Genomic DNA, 24842 nt, shown 5'->3' with positions numbered 1-24842 from the left:
TCTTTTTTGAAAAAGTTTCTGTGAACGGTGATCTTAAGATGCAAGATGCACTGGATCCGTGCTTTTTGCGAGATACCCTTTGTAAATGTATTCCCAGAAGACATGTTTTTCTGCGTAGTTTGCGGGTCTTAGCAGTCCTTATAAATATTCCTTTGAAATATCAAAATCAAATCACAACTATTACAACAAAAATACATATTGTTTTCTTTTTATCCTGTTGAGGTATGCGCAACCTAAGAGTTTCGAGAGTTTCGAGAGCTTCGAATATGCCGAATTCTTGGTAATATCATTGTACATTTTTTCTATCGCCTTACGTGATCTCTTCAATTTGGAATCAAATAATTTAAAAAAATTTAAATGTTTTTTTTTCTTCAAACACAATTTTTGGTCTATAGAATACGTTGATGCTTTTTAAGAAGGATTCGTTTTTTTGAACGAAAAAATACACCACGTAGGGCTTGAAAATCTCTTTATACCTCCGTGCGAAAGCCTAGGTTTAAACCGATCTACACAGAAAAGGTTCCATAACGATGTCGTATATCACTCGCGATGCAAAATATATTAAGTTCGTTTATCCATTACATTTCACATTAAATCTTTTTATAGCTTACAGCATTTGTGGCACAGCGTATGCTAAAATTGTGCAAAGCGCTTAATATAGACCTATCCTTTTCTAAATCGATTTAAGCCTGTCTGTCCGTCCGTCCGTCCCTCTGACCGTGTGATGTGTGTTCATGTAATTTTGGTCGCAAATTTTTGAAATATATCGATGAAATTGCGTACACCGCCGTATATTTATCCAAGGATGAATGGTTCGCATTGGGCCACTTCTTCGACTACTCCACATATAAAGCCTTACTTTGAAATGCGTCATTATTTACATAGATGTGTGAAAGGAAGTGGTGTAGGGTACTTAATGGCAATATACAAATTATGTATGCTATATTTAGATCATAGAGGTCTTTTTTTCCGACCATGCTTCCGTGCAAGTACTCATAAAGTATTCAAAAAGTGCAACTTTATATAAAAGCGGCGTCTAATTTTTAGCGAAATGATAGCGTAAGATAAGGCAGATCGTAGTGGGCCTTGCCCGATTGTAACGTTTTAAATAGTTTTGCTTCTCATCTAGTTACAATCGCTTCCCTATCAACAGATCAAGCATTATGCGTATTGGGAAAAATCAAACAAATATTTTGGATTACTTTTATTTTTTGTTTATCCCGATTTATTTATTTATTATTATTATTATTTTTTTTTTCTTTAATATTTCAATAATTTATATATTCTTGAAAGAATTGTTTGCTTTTTAAACTTTATTTGTTTTTCAAAAATTTATTTTCTATAGTTTCTTCTGGTTTTTTTTTTTTTGTTTTGTTTGTTTGTTTTCTCTTCTAAAGGAAAAAGGCGATCATGTGTTTTAATGATAAGAGATTCATATTAAATACTGATTGATCTCAATTGATCAACGACGTGCGCTGGTATTTAATAAACAATTACGCTTTGATTTGAACGTCAAAAGTGTTTAATTAGTTAGGTTCAGCATTTTTGACGTTCAAATGATCAAATATTCTAATTACGTATGAAAATTAATTGATGGATCAAGTCTCAAAAACACATATATATATATATCTTTGTGTGGATGTGGGTATGCATGGATGTATATACGTATGCAAAATTTTAGATGAATGCTTTACATGCGAAAATGTGTACAAAATCCTTTATAAAAACTTAAAAACTTAAAAACCTAAATATTTCAATATTTCAATATTTCTAAAAGTAAAAAAAGACATTTATTACGTTTTGTTTTCTTTATGCTCTACGGTTGTCTTCTTGTTTCTTTCTTTCTTTGCTTGAGGACGGCTTTTAATCCGTAAATATTCGAATTATTTATGACTAACATCATTGGCGTCTGTGTCACGTTTAGGCGATTTTGGTGTAATTGCGGGCTTTAATTGCGAATTTTTCTCCAACAAGGGTGAACTGTCTGGTGTTTTTTTCTCTGTCTCCAAAATTTTTAATTCACTTTGCTTGCTATTGATGGCTTTGCCGTTTTCTGCTGGGTACACTTTAATTTCTTGAATTTTATGCGTGGACCAAACATATTTAATCGGGTACCAGCACAAGAGAATCAGACCGATTAAGAATAAAAAGCCGGCAATTATTTGACCGCCTAAAAGTACATAAGGCAGAGTTTTCAAATTTTTCGCCAAATCTGGCGTAATGCGCACTTTTTGTTCGAACCAGATCATAGGAAAGAATATGCGAGGTATATTCTCGTAAAGGCTGAATAAATGGAAAATATTTACTATGAATAAAAATGTGTCACAACTTAAAAGGACATCTATTAATACCTAATACCACGAATTGGTTCGACTAGCATATTCACTTGAAAGCGGGCTGCCACTTCTAAGGATATACCTGTCTTCGGCTCCAAAACCATATAGAACTCATGTTTGTCAGCTTGAGGTTGTAAGCCTTCTACTTGATTTAAATAGAAATCATCCGCTTGATAGAAATGAGGATAAGACATAAATACTGGCGAACCAAAACGACAAGAAGATATATTCATAACACCGGATAGCACGCAATTACCGCCACAAAAACATTTGTTCTCCGGATACAAAGAGCCTTAAGAGAAAAAAAAAGTAATAAGAAATCATTTTTACATATTTGGAAGGAATATACCATTATCTACGGATCGTTGACCCCCGGCATATTTATAACCTTTGATTCCTTCAACAATTTGAGTCTCTTTATAATCCAAAGGTATTGTACGACACATATCGGGGGTAAAAAGTTTCACTATGCTCTTCGGTGTCAGGTTCGGTGGTTGAAATTCCCCTGCAGAACCATTTGCAAAGCCGCAATAAGATTCGAAAAATCCCAAATGTCTTTTATAATTCCAAGAGAACATTTGACCCAATTTCTTGATATCTTGCTGACCGGTATAAACATTAAAAACTCCTGTCAGATCGGCACTACCATTACGCTGATATTTAGAAACAAAAAAAATTAAGCAAAAAATTTACAAAATTCTTTTTCATCTATAAAACTAAATTTTTAATTACCGTATAAAACCAGCCAAACCTATCGAAAGGCACTTCCACGTCTTTGCCGAAAAGGGGCATAGCTCGAGCCATATCAAGCATATCATCGCTATAACCGGTAAATAAAAGTTCATCCACCGTCCTCTTCACAGACATTTTCTGCTGATATAAATTTAAGCCGACATCAACCATTTTTCGACGTACAGGATCCCATTGTTTACCTTTACCAGCGGCTGACTTTAAACCGTAATAATTTAATAATGAAAACATGAAATCAAATGACTTACCAAAGCCACGGGATTTACAGTTATAATCTCATCGCTTAAACTTCCGTTACTGCCGTTAACGTCAAAATAGAAAAAACTTTTCCTGCGATATGTTAAGGAACTATTCTCGGGGTGCCATCTAATATCCACTTTATCTGGTTTTTCAACAAAACGATACGGTCCGCATTGTTCGAGTATTGGTTTAGTAGTAAGATTTCTAAAATCTGCCGGATTAGTCCAATTGAATAAATATATATCCAAATTTAACGACAACGGTGGGTTTTTCCATTTTTGAAAGACCTGAGAATTTGGTCGTAAAACCATTTCCTAAAAAAAGAAAACAAAAAAAAGGAAAAACTTTTACTTAGTAAATCCATCGGAAAGAACAACATAGCGTAATCCTGACCTCACGAACATTTACATAGCACTCTATAAAGTTTTCATGTCTATTCAGTTCGATAAAGCTGAAAGCCAAACCTTTAGTTATTATTACTTGGATCTTGTAAAGGGATTTTTTGATTGCATGCCGCAAAGGGCAACACGATTACGGACTAAGAATTTACGTTTCGAAGAGTACTGTTCAGGACATGTTTGAAGGTTTAACAAGCTCTTCTTTTCATTGATAGCCATTCTCCTTTCCCGTCCTTCTCACTACCGAAATTACGATTTTCAAAAATATGGAAACTTTGTCCCATATATCTTTTGATTAACGAAAGGGTAGTAAGGGTATATTTTGGCATTGTAGCTGCTCACTAGCCGTAAGAGAAAGTTCTGTAGGTAAAGTTGTTTCGACTTTGTATCAATTTCGATATTCCGCAGGTCTGCTCGTCATAAAACAATATTTTGTTATAAAGCAAGCTTATTAGGTCACGCAAAGTACAAACCATAAATTGTCTTGTGACTTCTCGTGTCTCTCAGATTTTCCTCAGAACACGGTTAATAGTGACTCGCCGGGAATTTTCTTCAGGAATTTTTTACATAATTCTAATGAGCTTTCTTTATAGTTTATTTACAAAAATATGGGGGCAAGTCAAGACCCATGTTTCAATTTGATGTAATACAAGTGTTTTTTTTATTAATTCTATCTGAGTATACTTTCTAAAGTCAGTGGTAAAAAGAGATAACAAGCGCATGCCGTAACTCTTCAAAATCAATCCTTTACCATTTTTTGATTGATTGAAATTCTTTGTCTCATTAAAGCTAGAAGCTGAGAGAATATAAGCGTATAATCTAATCGCGCTTTAGAGAAAATAGCGTATATGTTCTCAGTAATTTGTATAAAAATTCCAAACAAGTGAGAATAAGCGTCCACACATGTGTTTACGCATATGTTCTCAATAATTTGTATAAAAATGCCAACCATCTGAGAATAAGCGTATACGTTTGTTTACATTTGAACGGTAGTGCTTTTAAGCAAAAATTATTTTTGAACATCTTTTCAACGAAAATCCCAAAACTATGCTTTACAAAATATATGCAATTTTTGCCTTATCTCTTTTGGCTGATATTTCTATGAGTCATCAATTAAATCAATTGTTAAATAATTAATATATTAGTTTGGGGAAAAAGAAATCCATTATTTTTTCGGTAGATGGCTGCACTGATAGATTTCTCGTAAAGTATCGATCAAACAATTTCAGATTTATGCTCGTTGGAAAGGTGACATTTCGCAGTAAAAAAAATTCTTTTGCTGTTTTTTGTTTGGTGCATTCAGTTGTGAGTTACAGCGTATTAAAAATGGAAGTGCACAAAGAGAAAATTCGGTACAGTTTACAGTTTTTCTTTGACAAAGGCTAAAATGCAAGCCAGGCGGCTAAAGTTGTGAATGCTGTTTATGGTTTCGATACTGTAACAGCCAATTATGTGCAATTTTGGTTTCGTAGATTCCGTTGGGGAATTTTTGATGTTAAAGATGCACCTCGCACAGGTAGGCCGGTCGTCGAAAATGTCGATAAAATCGGGGAAATGATCGAAGTTGACCGGCATGTTAGCAGTCGTAACATCGCCCAGGAGCTAAAAATCGACCATATAACAGTTTTAAACCATTTATACAAAGCTGGATTCAAAAAGAAGTTCGATGTTTGGGTGCCACACCAATTAACAGAAAAAAACATGATGGATCGAATTTCCATCTGCGAAGCCTTGGCGAAACGGAATGAGATAGACCCATTTCTTAAACGGATGGTGACTGGAGATGAGAAATGGATCACATACGATAATCCTGTGCGAAAACGATCGTGGTCAAAGAGCGGTGAAGCACCTTAAACGGTGGTCAAACCAGGACTAACGGCCAGGAAAGTTTTGCTATGCATTTGATGGGACTGGAACGGGATTATTTATTATGAGTTGCTTCCATATGGCCAAACGCTAAATTCTGATCTCTACTGTCAACAACTGGACCGTTTGAAGATAGCGATTGACCAGAAACGGCCAGAATTGGCCAACAGGAGAGGTGTCGTGTTCCACCAGGACAACGCTAGGCCACACACATCTACAGTGACTCGCCAGAAACTTCGGGAGCTTGGTTGGGAAGTTTTAATGCATCCGCCATACAGTCCGGACTTGGCATCAAGCGATTATCATCTTTTTCTTGCATTGCAAAATTTCTTTAATGATAAAAAATTGGAATCTAGGAAGGATTGTGAAAATCGACTACTAGAGTTTTTTGCAAATAGAGACCAGGACTTCTATGAGAGAGGCATTTTGAAGTTGCCTTTAAAATGGCAACAAATCGTACAACAAAACGGTGCATATTTGACCCAAATCGGACAATCCGAAGCATGTTAAATAAAGTCTTGAAGTTCATATAAAAATAATGGATTTCTTTTTCCCCAAACTAACATATTTATTCGTTACAGAAACAACAACAAACACGGAAAGATTTACAACGTTATCAATATTAACAAAAGAAAAAAAAAAAAACAAAAGAAATAAAAAACAACGAATATTCAGTATTCATTGTACGGTATTACAGAAGTGTTTATGTAATATATTATGTAAGTGTTTTTGAGCTTTAATTCAAAAATGCCAATCTCAATTTTAAGTCAAATCTTAACGATGTTTAAACTAACAAAAGCCAATAATATCTACACTCATACACAGATTTTTACTCACAATTATTTTCTCAAAGTTATTTTTTCGTCGAGTTTTTCGCCTAAAATAAAAAGTATCAAATTTCTAAGTGATATGTTCAATAGATGATAAGAATACATATTAATATGTAGTTTTTCTTTTTACACCGATTACCGATAGGCGGAGGTATATTCTCTTTGTCAAAATGTTTACAACACCCGGAAGGAAGCTTTAGAAACACTGTGAATGGTGGAAGGTCGGAAGGAGCGGGTATTTTGTCAACATGCCCAGAAAGAACGTTTAGAGACCGCAGAGAGTGTATGTACCACTGATCGATACCAAATTCTAAATCGATTTTGGCGTGTTAATCTCATAATCACCGTAGCAAATGTTCTCCGGGCGGCAAATGAATCTATTAACTTGAAATGTGGCAGAAACATTGGAAAATTGGTATTGAAAATGGGACAAATTGGTCGAAAGGATACGCCCACATTCCCGTATAGTCAGAGAAAGTCTTCTCTTTCTGAGTTCCTACTCATTACTGGCAAACTACAATAACCTTTGTATCAATTAATATCTTTCTACTATTATTATTATTATCATTATTAATTTAGCCTTAAGTCTTAAAGCAGAAGGATCTAAGGGTGCCGGCTTTATTAAAAACTCTGCCGCACTTAAGATTTAATAACAATTTCCGCGTAAATTCTGAAAAAATCATCCATGCCCAACTAACGCTATGCTGTATGGAAACTTAGAGTATTCGTTTGTTATATCCTACACCACTTGTGTCACAAGAATGTATTAAGGTTGTGAGAATTTATGCAGCACCCAGAGAGGCTTGAGATAAACCCACCTTTTATTATACCCAACGAAGTTGTTGGCCTCGTGCCTATCTTACTGCCCACCTGTCCTTTTTGTTTTCTGCGATATTTTAATGAAATGTGTTTGGTGTGGGAAGAAGGCTGTTGAAAATGTTTCAAGTCGGATCACTTTTTTGACCAAATCTCATATAATACCTTATTTTGAAAAGTCGTTTTATGCATAACTAAAGCTCAGTGTAGGGAATTCAATAGCGGGCGGCGTCATACTGTATCGTTTTGAATATAAAGAATTCGGTCACAACCGAATCTAATCTTTTAACTTGTGATTTTTAGGAGAAGAAGAAATTTTCTCAATGGCTACTTTAGAATACAATGCCAAGTGTATGGTATACGTGGCTAGGCCGAAACATATCAAAAGATAGATGTACATATATATATATATCTAAAGAAGGTATAAGATATAAGAAAGTATTTAAAATATCTCAAAAATTCCGATCTATAGATAGAATAGATGTCAGACAGACGAGCAGGCATCTATAATATGATTTGATTGCTTGGGGTATATAAAAGTTGGCTCTATCTCAAATTCTTTTGAACGTCCGCTGAACCTTACACTGTTGATATAGGGTAGGGTAGAGTACAACAAAAGTAATGTTCTTTGAAACGAAAGCAAACAATGCTTTTTGTTAATAGATTGATTTTATTATATTACTTGTGGCTTGAGGTTAACTTGCGCATATATGTACATATTTATAGGTATATTATATTATATATATAAAAAGGTAAACACTTACTTACCTTTGCCATAATACTATCGAATATTCTCTCCCAAAACATGGCACACAAGATAGCAAAAATACTTAGTAAAAAGCCCAACGCACTGACTAATGTGCGTTTTCTACTTTTAGTCCATATCTTCATAGTTGTCGACTTTTGTGGCATCTTGATTATATTTCAATTTCGTGTTCTCTCGCCGCTTCGGCGACTTAATAATAATAATTGTTGCTGTAATTTCTCCTATTATTGATGCCTTGTTATCATCAATTTATTTTTTGGCTGAAATTAAACAATTATATAATAATTACTTCAATTAAGCATATTTATGGCTTCTTCAACATCTTGGATGTAAATCAATTGTCACTTTTTTTATACCCGGATCAATTAGAATATATGCAATTAAGATATTATGTAACTGTAGCTGTATAGGGTCACTAAATATTTGAACTTTTAAATGCAACAAGTGAGAAAGTGTTTTATAGTCGCCCTAAAGGATAACGTTACTGTAGACTTTTCGAGAAAAAACTCTTTTTTTTTTTTTTTTTGCTCAATGGATGATTTTGTCCTCCTGGAATAAGAGGAAAGAAATTCATTGCTTAAATAAAATTCTTTCCATGAAGTTTCGCTCTTGCCTCCAAGCACTCCAAAAGCATTGAACGGATCGGATAAAGCCTTGCTGGGAAATTGCTTCCTTATGTCTTCTCTATTGATTTCTAGCTCTTCGCAAAACACTAAGAATCGAACAAGAATCGAACGATCTTTAGAAAGTACCTACCTATATATTCATTCAGAAGCATTTACGTGCAAAGTTGAGAATGATTAGAAAGCTTTTATCGCTTTTGCGAAGAAACTGAAGGCATGAGATGAAGTTTTCGATGTTGACTATGAATTCTCCTGTAGAATTAAATATTCTTTTATCATTTTCGTTGTCATGTCGCTACACATAGCGAGTGAAATTTGCGTTTCTGTTCTTCGCAGAACCTAGACACTTTCCAGAAAAAAATCATCGAGGGAAGAGAATAAAGGTGAATTTTTGGATTTGAATTTTGGGTCATAGTTATGTTTCTCAAATTGTAAGCTAATAATAAAGGCTAATAATAAACAATATATTTTATAACAAAAAAATCTGTCTCGAATACATGTGAGATACATCCTTCTCAAAAGACGATTTTTAAAAACGGCCCACAAAAAATCTCCTTCAATTTTCTGATTTTTCATCCAACTTTTCTCTAATGTCTTTATGAAGATAAACAAATGGTGAATATGTCCATTTGGCTGGTGTAGACTGCTCTTATTAAGAAATGATCGTTTTCTGTTCCTTTTTTCATTTGAAATTGAAACTTTTTTACTTAAACGCTTGCCAATCATACAAAAAAAAATATATTTCTCAAAAATCCTGCCTACCGCCTTAGCTGTAGACATGTAGATTAAATTTATTTTTATTTATTTATTTTTTTTTTTTTTGCACAAAAGAAGAGAGAGCATCTTAAATTCCCTTAAATTAAGGAACCCTCACTAAGATGGCTTCGATCTTTTCAAGATTTTTCAAAAATATCTTTTTTTATAATTAAATGTATGCATCTGAGAATAAGCGTCCACATTTGTTTAAAATTCTCAATACTTGAACATGCATTTGTATAAAAATTGCCTGCATCTGAGAGTAAATGTATAAAAATTTGCCGCCAACTGAAAGTAAGCGTCTATGATTCTCAATAATTTGTATAAAATTTCCAAACAAGTTCATTATAAATTTAATTGACCTAAGGCTCCATATTAATTTCTAAAATCTTTGCTTGCTTTTACTTTTTTCATTGACTCCCTGATAATACTAAAGAAAATATTTTAGTATTGAAATCATAAGATGAAACCATAAAGAATTTTAATGAACTGCTTTTTTTTTTAGGGACGTTGGGGGGACTGATAAAAGCTACCGAACACAATCACAAAGCGAGTTAATTGCTTAAGACAGATGTAACTTCATATTGACTTTTCATTTCCTTTACGTTTTTTGCATTTTTGCAATAGTCGTTGGCGTTGCATATTAGGCTAGTTACTCTGTCCGTAACCTCCTATATATATATATATCCTCAAGGGTATATAGCTTCTTGACTGACGTAAATTATTAAACTCTTCTTTCTTAATTTTTATACTCATCACCAAAGTTTATGTTGACATCACACCGTTATATATAGCATTGCATTCCTTTGCCCAAACGCTGATCATCGCAGAAATTCATATTGTATGTTGGAATTGGATATAAGATGAGTCGTAATCGGACTTAAATTAGTTCACCTAGTGTGTACTACTTCTAAAAGCAGGTCGCTATCGATGACTATTCGTTAAAAACTAATAAAATTTTGTTAAATTAAACGCTTTTCTCCTCATTAAAAAAAAAAACGAAAAGAAGTAAGAAAATTAAATTCTACCAGGACCGAATCTTTTATACCCACCACCGTTGTCCTAAGAAGACAAAAGAACCAACCAGAGTAAAAGTTTTCGTCGCATAGGCACGTTGGCATTGTAGGCGGCTCCTTTGAAAAGTTTAGGTCAATCTCAATTTTTTTTGCAGGCGATATCTTCATTTTCGCTAACGGGAGAATACTACAAAATTGCGCAAACAGACAGAGGGACAGACGGCCAGACGGACAGACGAACAGGTGGACATATTTGAACTGGGGAACTTTATAAGGTTTTTGAGATTATTTTTGCGCGTTGTAAAGGTATTGAAGAAACAATTAAATTTTAATAGACTATAATGTTAGGTAGGCGTGGTAAATTTTTTCCATTTTTGTACAAGAATAGTACATCATCGCCCATACAATATGGGTTCAAATTTTTATACCTTTGTTTGGTATAGTTTATCAGTAATGAGCAAAAATTAAATTTTTCATTCCTTTCGAAAAACAGAGTTGTTCTCGGTTCATGTAGTTCTGTGGGCGTGTCCTTCGACTGATTTGAAATCAAGATTTTGTCGTCAGTTTCGGGTGCGCTTATGAATTGGTCGGGAATATTTTTGAACCGACAATGCAGGTAGATCGGATGAACATTGGCGTAGAAGTTTTTACGAGATGGACAGTTACGTTTTTTCGAAATTTTCCCAACTTGTTCGATATTTTAAGCATACATGTGGGCAGATTACACCCATTTTTGTACTTTTAAGTGAAAGTCTTAATCAATTAAAATGATTTTTATACCAAATTTATGCTTGCCATCTTTAGTTTTACAACTGTGGCGAGGCTACAAAGATTATGGGTCCAATTGACGCAACTAGGCCAGTAGAGAAACATTGATCTTTTCATATAAACGGAAGTGAAAGAAGCTTGGGAGTTTTACATGAACTATAACGATTTTTTCAAAGTTTAAAGAGTGGCTTTTTGTATTTCATGGAACTCATAGGTCATACGTCAAACCATATTTACGCGTGCTGAGCATTTAGAAGTATTGTCACCACTTTAAAATATTCTCAAATAATGAGTTGCGCTAAAAGTTTCGCCTCCATGCGTGTTGGGTGCCGCCTGTTAATACTTACACTCCCAGATAAGTGTACATATACATATACATATATATATCTAATCATAAATTGCAAAACAATTATTCGCAATATTGTAAAATTAATAAAATAAATACATTGTCACATAATTGATAAAATAATAAAATTATAGGTTTAACGATGACTTTCTTCTTTTAATTGTTGCTTTCTTATCGACTTATCTAATGTGAAGAAGACTGCACTTTGACCAGTGAATAGATCAATTTCCACAAGTTCCGAAAGTTAATGATTATGTACAAATGTGACAGAGACGGCAGGGATTTTTCTTGCGAATTTTATTTGTTTTTCATCTATTTTTATACTCTACATAACTTGATATAAGGATTTCTCATGCTTGTGCATACACTGTCATGTCCATAGATTTTTGTATTTAACCGATATGAGTTATGGCAAATTTGAATGAGTTGAGACAATTTTTAAATCCTCCCCCATATGAATCATCTTTCAAAAAGAGGTCTGTCTTTCAACTACATTGCCTATCAGAATGCATCCTAATTAAATCTGCCATCATCGTCACTTATCAGACTTAAACCTATTAGAATCCACTGCTAGCAGTCAGAATTTTCAGCTGAATCATTCTCAGATATCAGAGCAGAGCGAGAATATTATAAGCCACAATAGCCTATTAGTAATAGACTTTGGAATCCACCACTGCCTGGTTTAAACCCGCCCTTACTAGTCAGAATAGAGGTCGCTGAATAGGTCGCTGTTTATTTAAACGCTATTAAAATCTATCGTTACCTGTTATATTGAACCGCACTAGTTATCCGAATAAAGGCTATTAGAACTCTTCATCGGTTGTTAAAATGCACGCTGCTAAGAGCGACCGCGTCCCTTTAGAAATCCCATTAGAATCCGACATCAGCGAACATCGCTTTGACATCCACCTGTCTAATCCAAAAATGTCTAATTTTTGACGACATAATATAATGAAGAAAAGATGGTGTAGTGTGCTTAATTTTTTTCTAAATTTCCGAACAAAACTCATAGATTGGTGTTAAAATTTCAGCTGCTTAACCATATTGTGGCCTTTTAAAACCTACCTTACACTCTCAATGCTAAGCAAAATAGAACATAAACCATTTCTTAAGCTTGTCTATGGAATCTTTCCTATGCGTCAATCAAGTCTCTTAAAGATGGAGCTTCAATTCTCAATCTCATATTATTATTCTTCGACGCTACCAACCGAAGGATAAGTAAAATTCTGAAATAATTAAAATTCGTTTCTTCTTTTAAACCCTATCTGCACACTTAAATTAAGAATCTATGCAGGAAATAGAAGTCTTGCGCAGCCAGATAATACCGGGTTAAACAACCATCGTTATACCGGCTGGAAATCTCAAACTGATTTATACCTGCTCGTAGCGTAAAGCGAACGAACATATAACATTTTTTATATAAACTGAACCTTGTATTCAGTAAAGTCCTTTGTGAATGGTAGACAGGCCGACCGAAAAAGTCTCCGCACTGAATTTTCATATGGTTCTGGAAAATCTGTTGCGTTAAGTTTTAAATCAACATCAGCTTGATATTGCTTGTTCTTGATTGTTGCTCCTTTCAGTTGACTAATCGGAATCGTTTTTGAACTAAGTTTTCATAAGGCACTTCTTTTTCTTCATTTCAAATTTTTATACGTAGTTTTAGATCAATACTTGCTCTATATATTGTGAACAAATGTTTTTACGAACTGTAAACAATGAGGGATAGATAGATCACTTTTTAAACTATATATCTTTCAAAGAAAACATGTACAAAGACGGACATACGAGCAAAAGGACATGGTTAAATCAAAGTCGAGTCCAATGCTGATCGAGAAGAAAAAAACTGGCCAAACACACAGCAGAACAGGGCTAAATTCACTCAGAATGTCATATTTATCGAGAATGTATGTTCTTTATAGTGATCGCGACATCTCCCAAAGCAGCCCACAGATTGACGAATGGACAGATAAAATCATATGGCTGAGCCGAATAAAAATTTCACGTTGATAAAAATAGATGTGCTTTACAGCAGCAATGGTTTTTTAAGAACTTGCATCAGCAATCTAGACGGACAGACAGGAGGACATGATTGAATCAAATCAGAATCCCATCTAAAGCGACAAGAAATATCCCGCATGACGTTTTTAGATAGATTTTTATACTACATAGATGAGTATATAAACTCCGGGCGAACGCGATAACATTTCCAAGCAGAGGTGTAAATAATATTTTTTCAAAAGATTCGTACATGTTCAAAACGAATATTCTCGTTCACTTTTTTCTTCTTGAGTTGCGTCTAATCATAACTCTCTAGTAAGATGTAAAAATATGCCTTTCGTATTTCTTTCCCTTCTCTCTCTCTCTCTCGTAAAAAAGTTAAGTACATAAAATATTGTACTTAAACCGGAAGCTACATAAGATATTATGGATATAAAAGACAACAATCTGTATTCTTGTTATGACACCCGTCACCGAAAGATGAGGGATACATCCATTTTGTCAAAACGTTTGCAACGGCCAAAAGAAGGCTTCGGACAACCTACAAAGTACATACATTCTTGATCGGCATCAAATTCTGAATCGATTTAAAGATGTCCGTCTGTCCGAATAAGCCTTTCCGCAGCTATTGACTTCAAACTCGGCAGAAATATTGGAAGTTCTTTCACGCAGGTTAGTATTGAAGGTGGGCCAAATCGTTCCAACGACACGCTTTCAGTACCAGGTAAACTGAGAACGCTTTTGTTTTTCAAAAGAAATAATAAATTTGGTTTTTGCTGCTACTCATAAACTGCAGTAGATAAACGGCAAAATTGGCATCGGCCTACCCGATGTTATAGTGTGCCATGATTTCATTATTTTTCCAATACTACGCACAAGCAAACTTCCTAAACCCCATAAAGTATAAAAGTTTTTGACAAATTTCACATTTGAAATGCGCCAAAGCACGTCCGTCCATGCAGTAGTCCGCATCTGTGTAAACATTCTCCCGTTCGCTAAAATAAAGATATCGCCTAAAATATTGCAAAAGAATTTGAAAATGACCCAAACTCTTTGCAGGACACGCCTATATAAATGGTGAATACTTTCGCTTTCCCTCTCTCTTGCTCGTTGCTCTACAACTACAACAGATATACGATATAAATTTCCCCACAAATTATTCTACAAAATAGGACGAGAGTGATGGGTATAAAAAATTCGGTCACAGCCGAATACGATTTTGTTACTTGTTGTTCTTTCAATTTTATATCAGCTTTAGTATGCCGACGGAATAGTTAACAGAAAACGTTTCGATATCACTGTTGTCAAGTCCCGCAAACCACGCAGAAAAAAATATCTTGTGTGTGTGATGTTGCCCAGTAGAGGGCTACATTTCTGAAAATTTCATTTTTTATCACTATCCTCGTTACACTTTGAACATGGAACGAAAGCAGTCTATTTGCGCAAAGTCGAAACGGCAACCTAAACCTTATGCGTCGTCAAGGGCGATCCATGCCGTAAACAAAATTCTAAATCAGAAATGTTTACAATCGAATATCTGTCAAAGCTATCACTTAGCATACATCATTCAATTAACTGTTTCGAGTTACATATATATATATATAACTTTTTCAGGATGTTTTTCATTTTAATTTTACTTAGTTTTTGCTGTGCATTTATGCATAGACTCAACAAATACACAAAAAAAAAGTATATTTCTCGTAAGCGAAAGACCATTTAACACATAGGGTCAATTGATACTTTCAATTATAATAGTAATTAAAAAAAAAAATACAAAAACAAAACATTCACAAATATAAATTTTTATGATTGAAAGGATCCGCATTAGCGGATTTAAAAAGTATTGTTATTCTTTTAAGTTGTGAAAGCTAAATTACAACAGATGAACGAAACCCATCTACGTTTGACTCGATCAAGCCATCCAAAGTGCAATCAAAATTTACTTAGGAGGTGCTTGGCTTTCAATATCACCTACTTACTACTATGTTCATACTTATCAACTGGGCAAATACGCCGAGATAGCTCAACATTCCATTGTATATTAAGTTTCTTGAAATGAAGTTATTAGGTAAAGAAAAAATTTCATGGCGTTTTTTCACTGAAATTCAGATGCATTTGCCCACATTTTAAATAAACTCTACCCTAACAAATATGTGGCATTACCATATTTGGCAAACAATTACGTCGGAAATTTCGGGGCGAAAAACTGAACCAAGAGATAAACTTGAAACCTTAAAGAAACCTTCTTCGGCGAAGAAAAAACCAAATAGTGATCAGATGGGCCAAGGTAGCCGGCAATGCATTACAACTTTCTCCCGCTTTTTGTCGAGTCATTAAACGTCTGTGTGATCTGCCATTCCTGGATCGTTCCTGCAATTTTGAATGCTTTGCTTCGATTAAGAGCTTCAGTCGCATCAGCTGTTAGCAGTGAAGAGTCGTTATAATCGCTTGGCCAGTCAACTTTCCGTCCCCCCGAAGGTAAAGTAGCATCATAAGGGGCGTTAGTTCGGGCTATGTCACCGGTTGTGCAGTTTCTTCTACGTTTTTTGGCTCATTACTGTTGCTCTGTACAATAGGTCCATTGCTTTTCGTAGATAGAAATTCGGTCCATAAAATCATCCAGTGCTATTAATAAGCGAACTGCCCGTTGAGCATAAAAATACTTGCACTAAGATCAGATTCCAAAAATTATTCTGCTTCGATCGACGTAATAAATGGTGAGTCTATCTTAAATCGTTCTGGGCGTTACATATGTTCCCAGAGATTCGTCGTACACACAAGCGGCGTAGGATACAAAAACATTTTCGTCTGTTGAATGAATGGGGAAAATTTGAATGGGATGGGAGCGTACTTGAACTCGTTACCATATAAGCATTCTTATAAAAAATAAGTCTTCACAGGGCGACGGAGGTCTAGTTTTTGGAATTTTATGATAGAACAAAAAAAAAAAAAGAGATAAATAAGTTGCTTGAGAGGAAAACTCATTTCACAGGTTGGGCCCTCTTCCAATATAAGACATCTTGCGGAGAGTAAGCCCTTACATGATAATTTTTGGCATTTCATGACGAAGCTTGCTGAAGACTTGTATCGAATGAGATGGGAAAGGGTATTCGATTCTGGATTTTTCTCCAAGTTTCCTCGTGTTTATCAACTGAAAATAATAGACTCGGCAAATTTAAGAAAACGCTTACAAGTGACTACCATCTGTTACGGGTCACTTGTAATTATTCGTATTAACGATTTATATGATTGTGTTGATGATATTTCATGTTTATTATGATTTTGAATTTAAAGTATAGCATACAAGTAGCATGACACATGATTCGACTTAAGCCACTGCCATATAATATATTGTTTTTCTTTTCTTTTTTTTTTTTAGTATTTATTTATTTAATGTAAGAAATTTCAGTTTAAGCGAAAACTTTTTGCATATGAAGCGTTTATTTTGCAAGTAGAGCAAATGCCACTTTTGAAAACTTGATAGAATCGCTTTTCGATCGACAGGTAAATAATATTATATCAAATAATTCGAAATCAGAATAAAGAATGCAATGAAAGAAGAAAACATTATTCCATCTATCCGTCTATTCCTAACGGAAGGTTCAGTGTGACCGTATCTGATTGCACACATTTTTATATATATGCGTTTATTTACCGCTATTCTATATTGGTTACGGCTCTCAAGAATCAAAATTTTAATCAGGCGAGGCTAGATTTGTAATCCCAAACTTAATACGGATATGCACTCTTCATAAGATGTCCCCCATATTTCCTGAGCACTGAAAGTAAAATGGAAAAATTATATCTTAATGACTCGTTTTACTTGTATACAACTCTTACATAAGCTTACATGCAAAAGTAATATGAGAAATATTTGCAAATAATTACACCCTGAAATACTAATAATAAACGGTATGTTAGGAATGTACGAACGTATGCAATATCGCAAGTGACTCCAGATAGACCCATAACTTAAACACTCTCTGCTACGCATTATTGTGCCTAACCTACAGCTGGCACTTTACGACGTGTTTACATTGGTGTGTTTCGATGCAACATCGTATGCTTTTCGAAATGAATTCTATTTTATTAAGTGCTTAACACATTAACTAAACGCTTTAGTGCATTTAATGCTCGACCTTGCCCAACTGTACCTAGTTTCTTTAAACGGCTAATGCTTAAGAAATTTAGCGCGCAAATGTAGATATATAACCTCTTTAAAACGTCTACGTTTTCATTTTAATTAAAGAGAACATAAACACACAATAAGAGCTTTGAAGCGAATTGTACTTGTTATTAATGTTTGACTTGTAGGGCGTTTATGAAGCACTTTTAAAAAACGCATAAGAATCGGATAAAAGCTTTGAGGCACATATTATCTACTTATCATCCAAAGTTGTTTTACGCATTACGCACTTCGTGTCCATTACTCGTTAAAGGTGCAAGAAACCATAACATCGCTTATGATAATCAATTCAATGCCAATACTTGCTGCAGATCATGACTTGTTGTTGATAGTTGAAATTTTCAAATCTGTAGACATTTCCACAATAACTCATCAACGCCCATGCGTGTCGTATCTTCATCCAAAATTCATTCAATTCTTTTATCGTAATTGATGTGAATGCTGGAGAAAATCGGTAAAGACATAACAATCATCCTTTGTTATACGAAGAGAAGAGTGTTTGGCCATATTAGAAAAACAAGTATATATATATACGTAGGAAAATCAGTCATAACGGACATCAAGTTTCCTCACAATTATTGTATATTTGTGGGGTCTTTGAAAATATAAAAAAAAGAAAAATCCGCCTTATCGACAGACGGACAAATGCATAAAGTGAATATACTTATTAAAAATGTATAAACTATTGCGAGTCCTTAGAGTCCTTTTTAACTTTTGATTAGAAGATAACACTATTGTTGCTTGGTCTTAGCTTCTTTCTACCTGTGGGCATTTATTATTATTAATAATAATGATTATTATTAAGAATAAAGTCTAAAATCACAAGCATCTAAGGCTGTCGGCTTTATTGATAACTCTGCCGCACTTGAGATTTGAACCCACGACAATTGAGTTGTTAGTCGATACTCTTTGCCTACTCGCCCACTCAGGTGGACATGTGGACATTTAAGTTGAAATTTTGTTAGCAAAACAATATCAACGAAAACTAGTATCTCTCCATTTGACACTGTAAACATATTGCCTAATAATAATTAATAATATCGAATAACCGGTTTTTTAATGAAATATACAAGCAACGGATATCTAAATGCAGTCGGTTCTCCTTTATTTATGAAAGCAATTACATTGTAATGAAATAATTGTTTGCCTATTGCTCTATCATCTATCATCTAATATTCTAGTCCGATTATTTATTTGTTTATGTATCTTCCAACTGCAATAGAAGGATTGTACGACCAAAAAGTTCTTACATTACATGAATTCTTGTTCATACACATGCATAATAACAAAAGAACTTATGCTTAAAACTAAATACTGAGAGAAATTATTAAATTCATTAAAAAATTAAAAAGAATGCAATAAAAAACAACAACAACAACAACAACAAATGTAGAGAAAAACAAAATATATAAACAAATAAGTAAAAAATTAAAAAATTAAGCTAAATATAAGGATTATACATAGAAACAAGTAAGAAAATTACATTCGGTCATGACCGAATCTTTTATACCCATCATCATCGACCAAAGAACAAAGAAAATAACTACATTTTCATACTCTAGAATGTTGAGTGGGCGTGGCTGATTTTTTCTATTTTCAGTATAAAAGTGGTAATATATATAATATACGTTTGGGATTTTATGAGTAACAAGCCAAAAACACGGAAAGCAAAAATGCTTTGTATAGACATGTATGCGTCATAGTCATTTTCACAGTCTTTTGCAAATTTATAGGCGATATCATCATTCTTGCGAACGGGAGAATGTTTACCACATGCTATATATATTCAGAATTTGATGTTGATCAAGAATATATATACTTTCGGGGATGTTTGAAACTATCTTCTATGATGAGTATAAAAGTAACTTTAATGACAATAATATAACCAATGAAATGTGTATATGGATAATAAAAAGTAATTAATATATCTGAGAAGAAGAAACAAAATATACATTTGTAATAGGTTGACGGTAAAGTTCTGTCGTATTTTACTATCTGCGGGTTAATTTTACTTCTCAAGCGATGGCAACCAGATCGAATGCTTAATATGGGTTCTTATTATTTAGCGAACCTCTCGCATGCAATATAAGAATGCTATTTTTAATACCTTTCACCATTTACTTACAAAGTAAATGAAGAATGCATAAAGTGGAGTGGATAAAGAGCATTTAAGACATTAAATTTGGTATGAGTTCCAAAAAGGAAGCAACGCACAAGTAGTTGGTTGTAAAAACTTAAGTAACACTTTGGAGGATGAGGTTCGGACTTGCCAAAGACCCTACTGCCGCAATGTGAGCCGTTTTAATTCGTCGAATCACATGCGTAGGTATGCCGTTCACCATAACAAATCTTGGAGAGAAGATCGTATCGTATCATATCGTATTAATAGAATCATAGGATTTATGAGAAGTTTTATTATGTATTATATATATATAATTGTGGGTATATATAATTTGTGCGTCACATCGCACAATAGTTGAAGTGATACATGGCGCCCAGTTAACTTGGACGGCGTATTAAACATCTTCCCTTATTAATTTGACAATAAATACCATATTCAGTAGGTCACGTCGTTTCTCCAGAGAGGGAAGATCAATGAATTTTACTCATGTGGGGGTAAAATTAACTGCCCATCCATTTTAGACCGCTCAACGGAAAAAGCAAGAACGTACGTTGAAGGGATTAAAGAAGATTAGCCCGTAAGCAGGAACTTTACGTTTCATATATCTTTACGCGCGAGAAGATCAGAGAAATGAAAAGAATAAAAAGCTTCTTCTAAACGTATCAGTTATGAGAAATTGTGCAAATTTGATGCCCTATCTTCCTCACGACAACACTTCTTCAAAATTCTTCGTACCGTTAAGTGGGATTGACTCTTATACTCTCAATGTTTATGCCTCCCTCCGCATTCATATTACGTATTAGTTCAGAAGGAAAAGTAACGATTCCAGAGCTTGACGTTTTCTTGCCTGGTTATTCAAAGCTGTTTTTATATATATAATAAGTAACTCTCACTACTCACGCTGATTAATACCCTATATACTTTAAGGAGTCTTTCGGCTCACACCGCTACAAGGCATTCATTCACACAAGAATTATTCCAAGCCCAGCTTTTATTTTCGGGATAAAGAGAAAACAAAATCTGGTCCGTTCACCTGAAGACAATTTACACAGCTCTCACCTACTTGGGAACTCCTTCTTCTAAACTTTATTAATTTCAAAAACAAATTTCAATACTTAGCGAAACCTTTAACGCGCACTTCTCAAATGCAACTAATTTGATATTTGAAAGATTTCTGTCATTTAAAATAATTTTAAACATAATTAATAATCCACGCCATGCACGGGTTTCTCATAACAGTCAAAAGTCTTAAAGTCAGTTTAACTTATATTGCTGAACTCTCTATATGATTGACGACTATCTTTATAATTAAAATGAATTTTTATTTTTCGTTTTTTTTTTTTTTTTTTTTTTATTTTATTAGTCAATTAATCATACCATTTTTTTTTTGCATTTTTTTTTTTTTGCAAAATCAAAAGATCAAAAATGAAGGCGTTCCAATTTAACTTAGCGTACAAATGTCCGTTACATTACTGCGGTAATGTGGTGAATGATAAAAAAGTAAGCAAACAAAAGACTCAAGAGCGATAGGCTCCGACGGGTCTGTGAATGTCGTCAGTGCTTTCTCAGTAAAAAACCACAGTCATAGTCGACTTCTTGAATCATACATTCGGGCTGATCTAATGGGATGTGATGGAATAATGTCTTTCGCAAAGAGGCTGTTGCGTCCACTTTACCTGATGTTTAGAAAACACATTGGAAAGAACGTTTGCAACCTAAGGAAAGCTTTCAGCTCTACATTCGGGTAAAGTTGGAGTAATTTTTCAAGAATCAAACTCGTGTTCATGTGAAAAAGATTTGCGCGCCTTCTCTGCAACTTAGTTGTGAAGAAGCAATTATTCGATAAGGTTTAGTTTTCTCCACCAGACAGGCGAGTAAAGCCATCCAACTTTGCGTTCGCATCTTACTCGTCTGCCATGTTTTCGTGAAAGGGACAAATCACAAGTTATTTTCACCTTATGATCACAACTGAATCTTTTTGTTACGGCCTTTTTATGTCGACCTGTTACTTAGATATTTAGACTAAAATATTCTTGCGGGCATATCGTACCTATGGTCAAACGTAATCAGTGTCCATCAGATTTATTTAAAATTGTACATGATGGGCGGACGAACGGACGGACGTAGAAATTGGCGAAGTTAGGTCCATTCAAAAATTTTTACGTAATCAGTATAAGTTTATTTAACGCTGTTTGTTGGGTAAAAAGAATAATAATCAAATTCCAATATTTGAAGGTGAAACTGCTTTACGACGAGATCAAAGCAACAATCTTCGATCTGTTAGACTTTGCGACAGATGTACTGTTCACTCTAATTGATGCAATTACTTTCCTATGACGAATAGGTTTTTGATTACAAGCGGTAGACGAAACTTGCTAACTTTTTATAGCTGGAAAGATCGACGCAATGATTATATACCAGAATAATTTAACTACTTAACTGTGTCGATCCCTTTAGCTCGCTGGAGCTTTATACTTGTACATTCCTTACACACTATATATGTGTGAAATCAAATTAGGTTGTAATGAAATGACTTGACAAAATGACAGAAATATTTTCTAAAATATGCTATAATGGCAAACACACACTCATAATGGTAAATTTTCATGAGGAAATCAGACATGGATATATGGACGGATCATAGCGTGTATAATTCGCTCAAAGATGTATGGCAAGATGTATGGATTCAATTGGAAGCCCTTCCCTCGTATACTCCTTACGAGCAGTATATGTGTAAGATGAAGCCCTCTCCTAGGTATTTTCACCGTTTACGTATGAAACGCAACCTTTTAAGAAACTTAAGATAAATGACGTAGGAAATCTTGAATACCAAGCAACGTGAATTAATTCGCGATTTTTAAACTAAATCCAATTTGAAATTAATCCCACAATTTTTTCAAATTTTAAAAATTTCCTAAATGGACAAGGAGAGACAACTGGACGGACAACGCACTACATATCACAAGCAAATCACAAAAGCATCTGTAAAATATGTCATCTCTCGCCTTAATCGTCGGCATGCGAACGGTTGAGAAATCTCTCATCTGAAAGATTAATTTCCTGATAGTTCAACTGATAATTTGAAAGAATTAATGAATTACATTTTCTGTTGATTGATTAATTACTTACATCTTTGATATGATGCGCTAGTTAGTCTCTGTATAATTTTTCTTTTATTATTTATATTTTTTTATTTTTTCCATTTAAGAAAGGTTTTGAAATTCCAATGCAATAAATTTTAATTTACTTGTATTACGTATTAACTAAAAGATATTTCTTTTTTGTTTTGTTTTTTTTTTTCCTTTTCTTACACTTTAGTAATTCTCATGCATTTATTCGATTTTATTTCAAGTGGTTTTACACACTATTTTCAAATTGTAACTTTTATCTATTTCCCGGCTTTGTTTCAAACCCAACGCTAAATCGTATCAATCAATCAATCAAACAAAAGAATAACAGCAAGCACCTTAAGAGAAACTTGTTGACTATCTAACGGCATTTCTAAGCGTATAGGACATTAAACCGTTTTGTCGAGCAGCTTAAAAACGACTGTTCTCACAATTCCAAATGAACGAATCGAAGAAGAAGTCACCAATTTTTAGAGTAATGCAGCAAAAAATAAATAACAATAAACAAATCGCTTACTTTACGTACATAAGTGTAAGTAAAATAAAATGATATGAGTTTCTTTTTTTTCGAGAGTTTAATGTAAAGTAGAGAAAAAAAATCCATCATGTAAATCATACATGATACACTTAGACGACAAACGCCAACTAATACTAAGTGATCTCATCTAATTAGTAAATTGCAAGTAATGAGAGCAAAGAACCAAAAAAATAAAATTGAGAACAAGTATCCCATAGAACACACATTCACGCCTCTAAGTATAATAACTAAGAGAATATAAAATTACTAAATTATTTGATTATTAATTAAGAGCAAGAATTTTGAATTATATGAGCACACGAACACCACCAGCAACGAGTGATAGTTCTGATAGTTCTGTTGCGTTGAGAATATTATAAAATATTTCTTCAGTTTTTGTTTATTTAATAAAAACACCCAGAAAAAATTCCGTAGGCAATCATTTTTTAAGCTACAGAGAGAATTGCGAGGGCCGTACATTAAGAACTTACTCGAGTAAGTAAGAAGTTCTGTTGACTTTCTTGTAGCTTGACTTTCTTATTTATGTTAAGGGCAAGAATCCATCCGAGAGATATCAGCTTTTGTGTTTTTTATTTGATTCTAAAAACTAATAAAGAAATAACCAAATTTTACTTATTCACTTATCTTATTTTGGAAATGGGATGAGTCCTCCGTCTATTAGATGAATTCTTGCTTGCAAAGTAATGCTGTAAGGAAAAAAAAAGTTAATTAAAAAGCCACTGTTGGCTTTCACTTCAAGCGTTTGCCGTAAAAATGGGAAAGTTTCCTCCGAACTACGGATGGTGTATCTATTCAGTTGTTGAAATATATTATATCAATATTAGATATGGCGTAGCTTTGATATGCGCTTAAGTGAAATGCAAGAGCTCTAAACTAGAGCAAAACAAGCAAGACGGGAAAATGCAAATAGGGAAAAGGGAAACGAAGAGCCTCAACATTCTCTACAGACCTTGAGTGACCGATTATCAACAGATCGCGAATAATTAAGTTAAGCAATTTATAGCCCCGTATTGTCGTATTTTTTAAGGCATCTCTGTTTTTACGCGTTTTACTCAGAAGTAAAAAAATTCACCCGGAATTCACTCAAGTCCGCTATTATTCGATGCTATTCTCCCATTTAGAATACTGTCACTTAACTTAAAAAGGCGATAGCCATTATCGTAAAGAGTTACACACACCTCGGTGTACAATATATTTTTACTGCGAGCACTTACTATAATTTTAAAAAGGCCCTCGTATAAACTAAAAAATATAAAATAAGTATAAGGTATTTGTAAATTACAGAGGCATACGTACGTTCGTACACAGGCATTTTCTTTTATTACTACAGAACCAAATTTAAATCACTGATTGACA

General features: G+C 34.0%; 1 protein-coding gene across 2 annotated transcripts; it reads right to left on the bottom strand.

The window, feature by feature from the left end:
* Window positions 1-1358: 1358 nt before the first annotated feature.
* Window positions 1359-23054, bottom strand: LOC119633336 (protein peste). Of its 2 annotated transcripts, XM_038026840.1 has the most exons (8): window positions 22950-23054; window positions 17168-17291; window positions 8005-8262; window positions 3335-3640; window positions 3069-3284; window positions 2686-2989; window positions 2352-2628; window positions 1359-2283 (listed from the first exon to the last, which is right to left on the bottom strand). In XM_038026840.1, the coding sequence occupies exons 3-8, from the start codon at window positions 8146-8148 to the stop codon at window positions 1884-1886; spliced, it is 1647 nt and encodes a 548-aa protein (XP_037882768.1). In that variant the 5' UTR covers window positions 8149-8262; window positions 17168-17291; window positions 22950-23054; the 3' UTR covers window positions 1359-1883. The 2 variants fall into 2 exon arrangements, with proteins under 2 accessions (XP_037882768.1, XP_037882767.1); XM_038026839.1 differs by lacking the exon at window positions 17168-17291.
* Between the last annotated feature and the right edge of the window lie 1788 nt (window positions 23055-24842).

This window comes from Glossina fuscipes, unplaced genomic scaffold (genome assembly GCF_014805625.2).
Source record: "Glossina fuscipes isolate IAEA_lab_2018 unplaced genomic scaffold, Yale_Gfus_2 2, whole genome shotgun sequence".
Lineage (NCBI taxonomy): Eukaryota > Metazoa > Arthropoda > Insecta > Diptera > Glossinidae > Glossina > Glossina fuscipes.
This window is presented reverse-complemented; position numbering and strand designations above follow the sequence as displayed.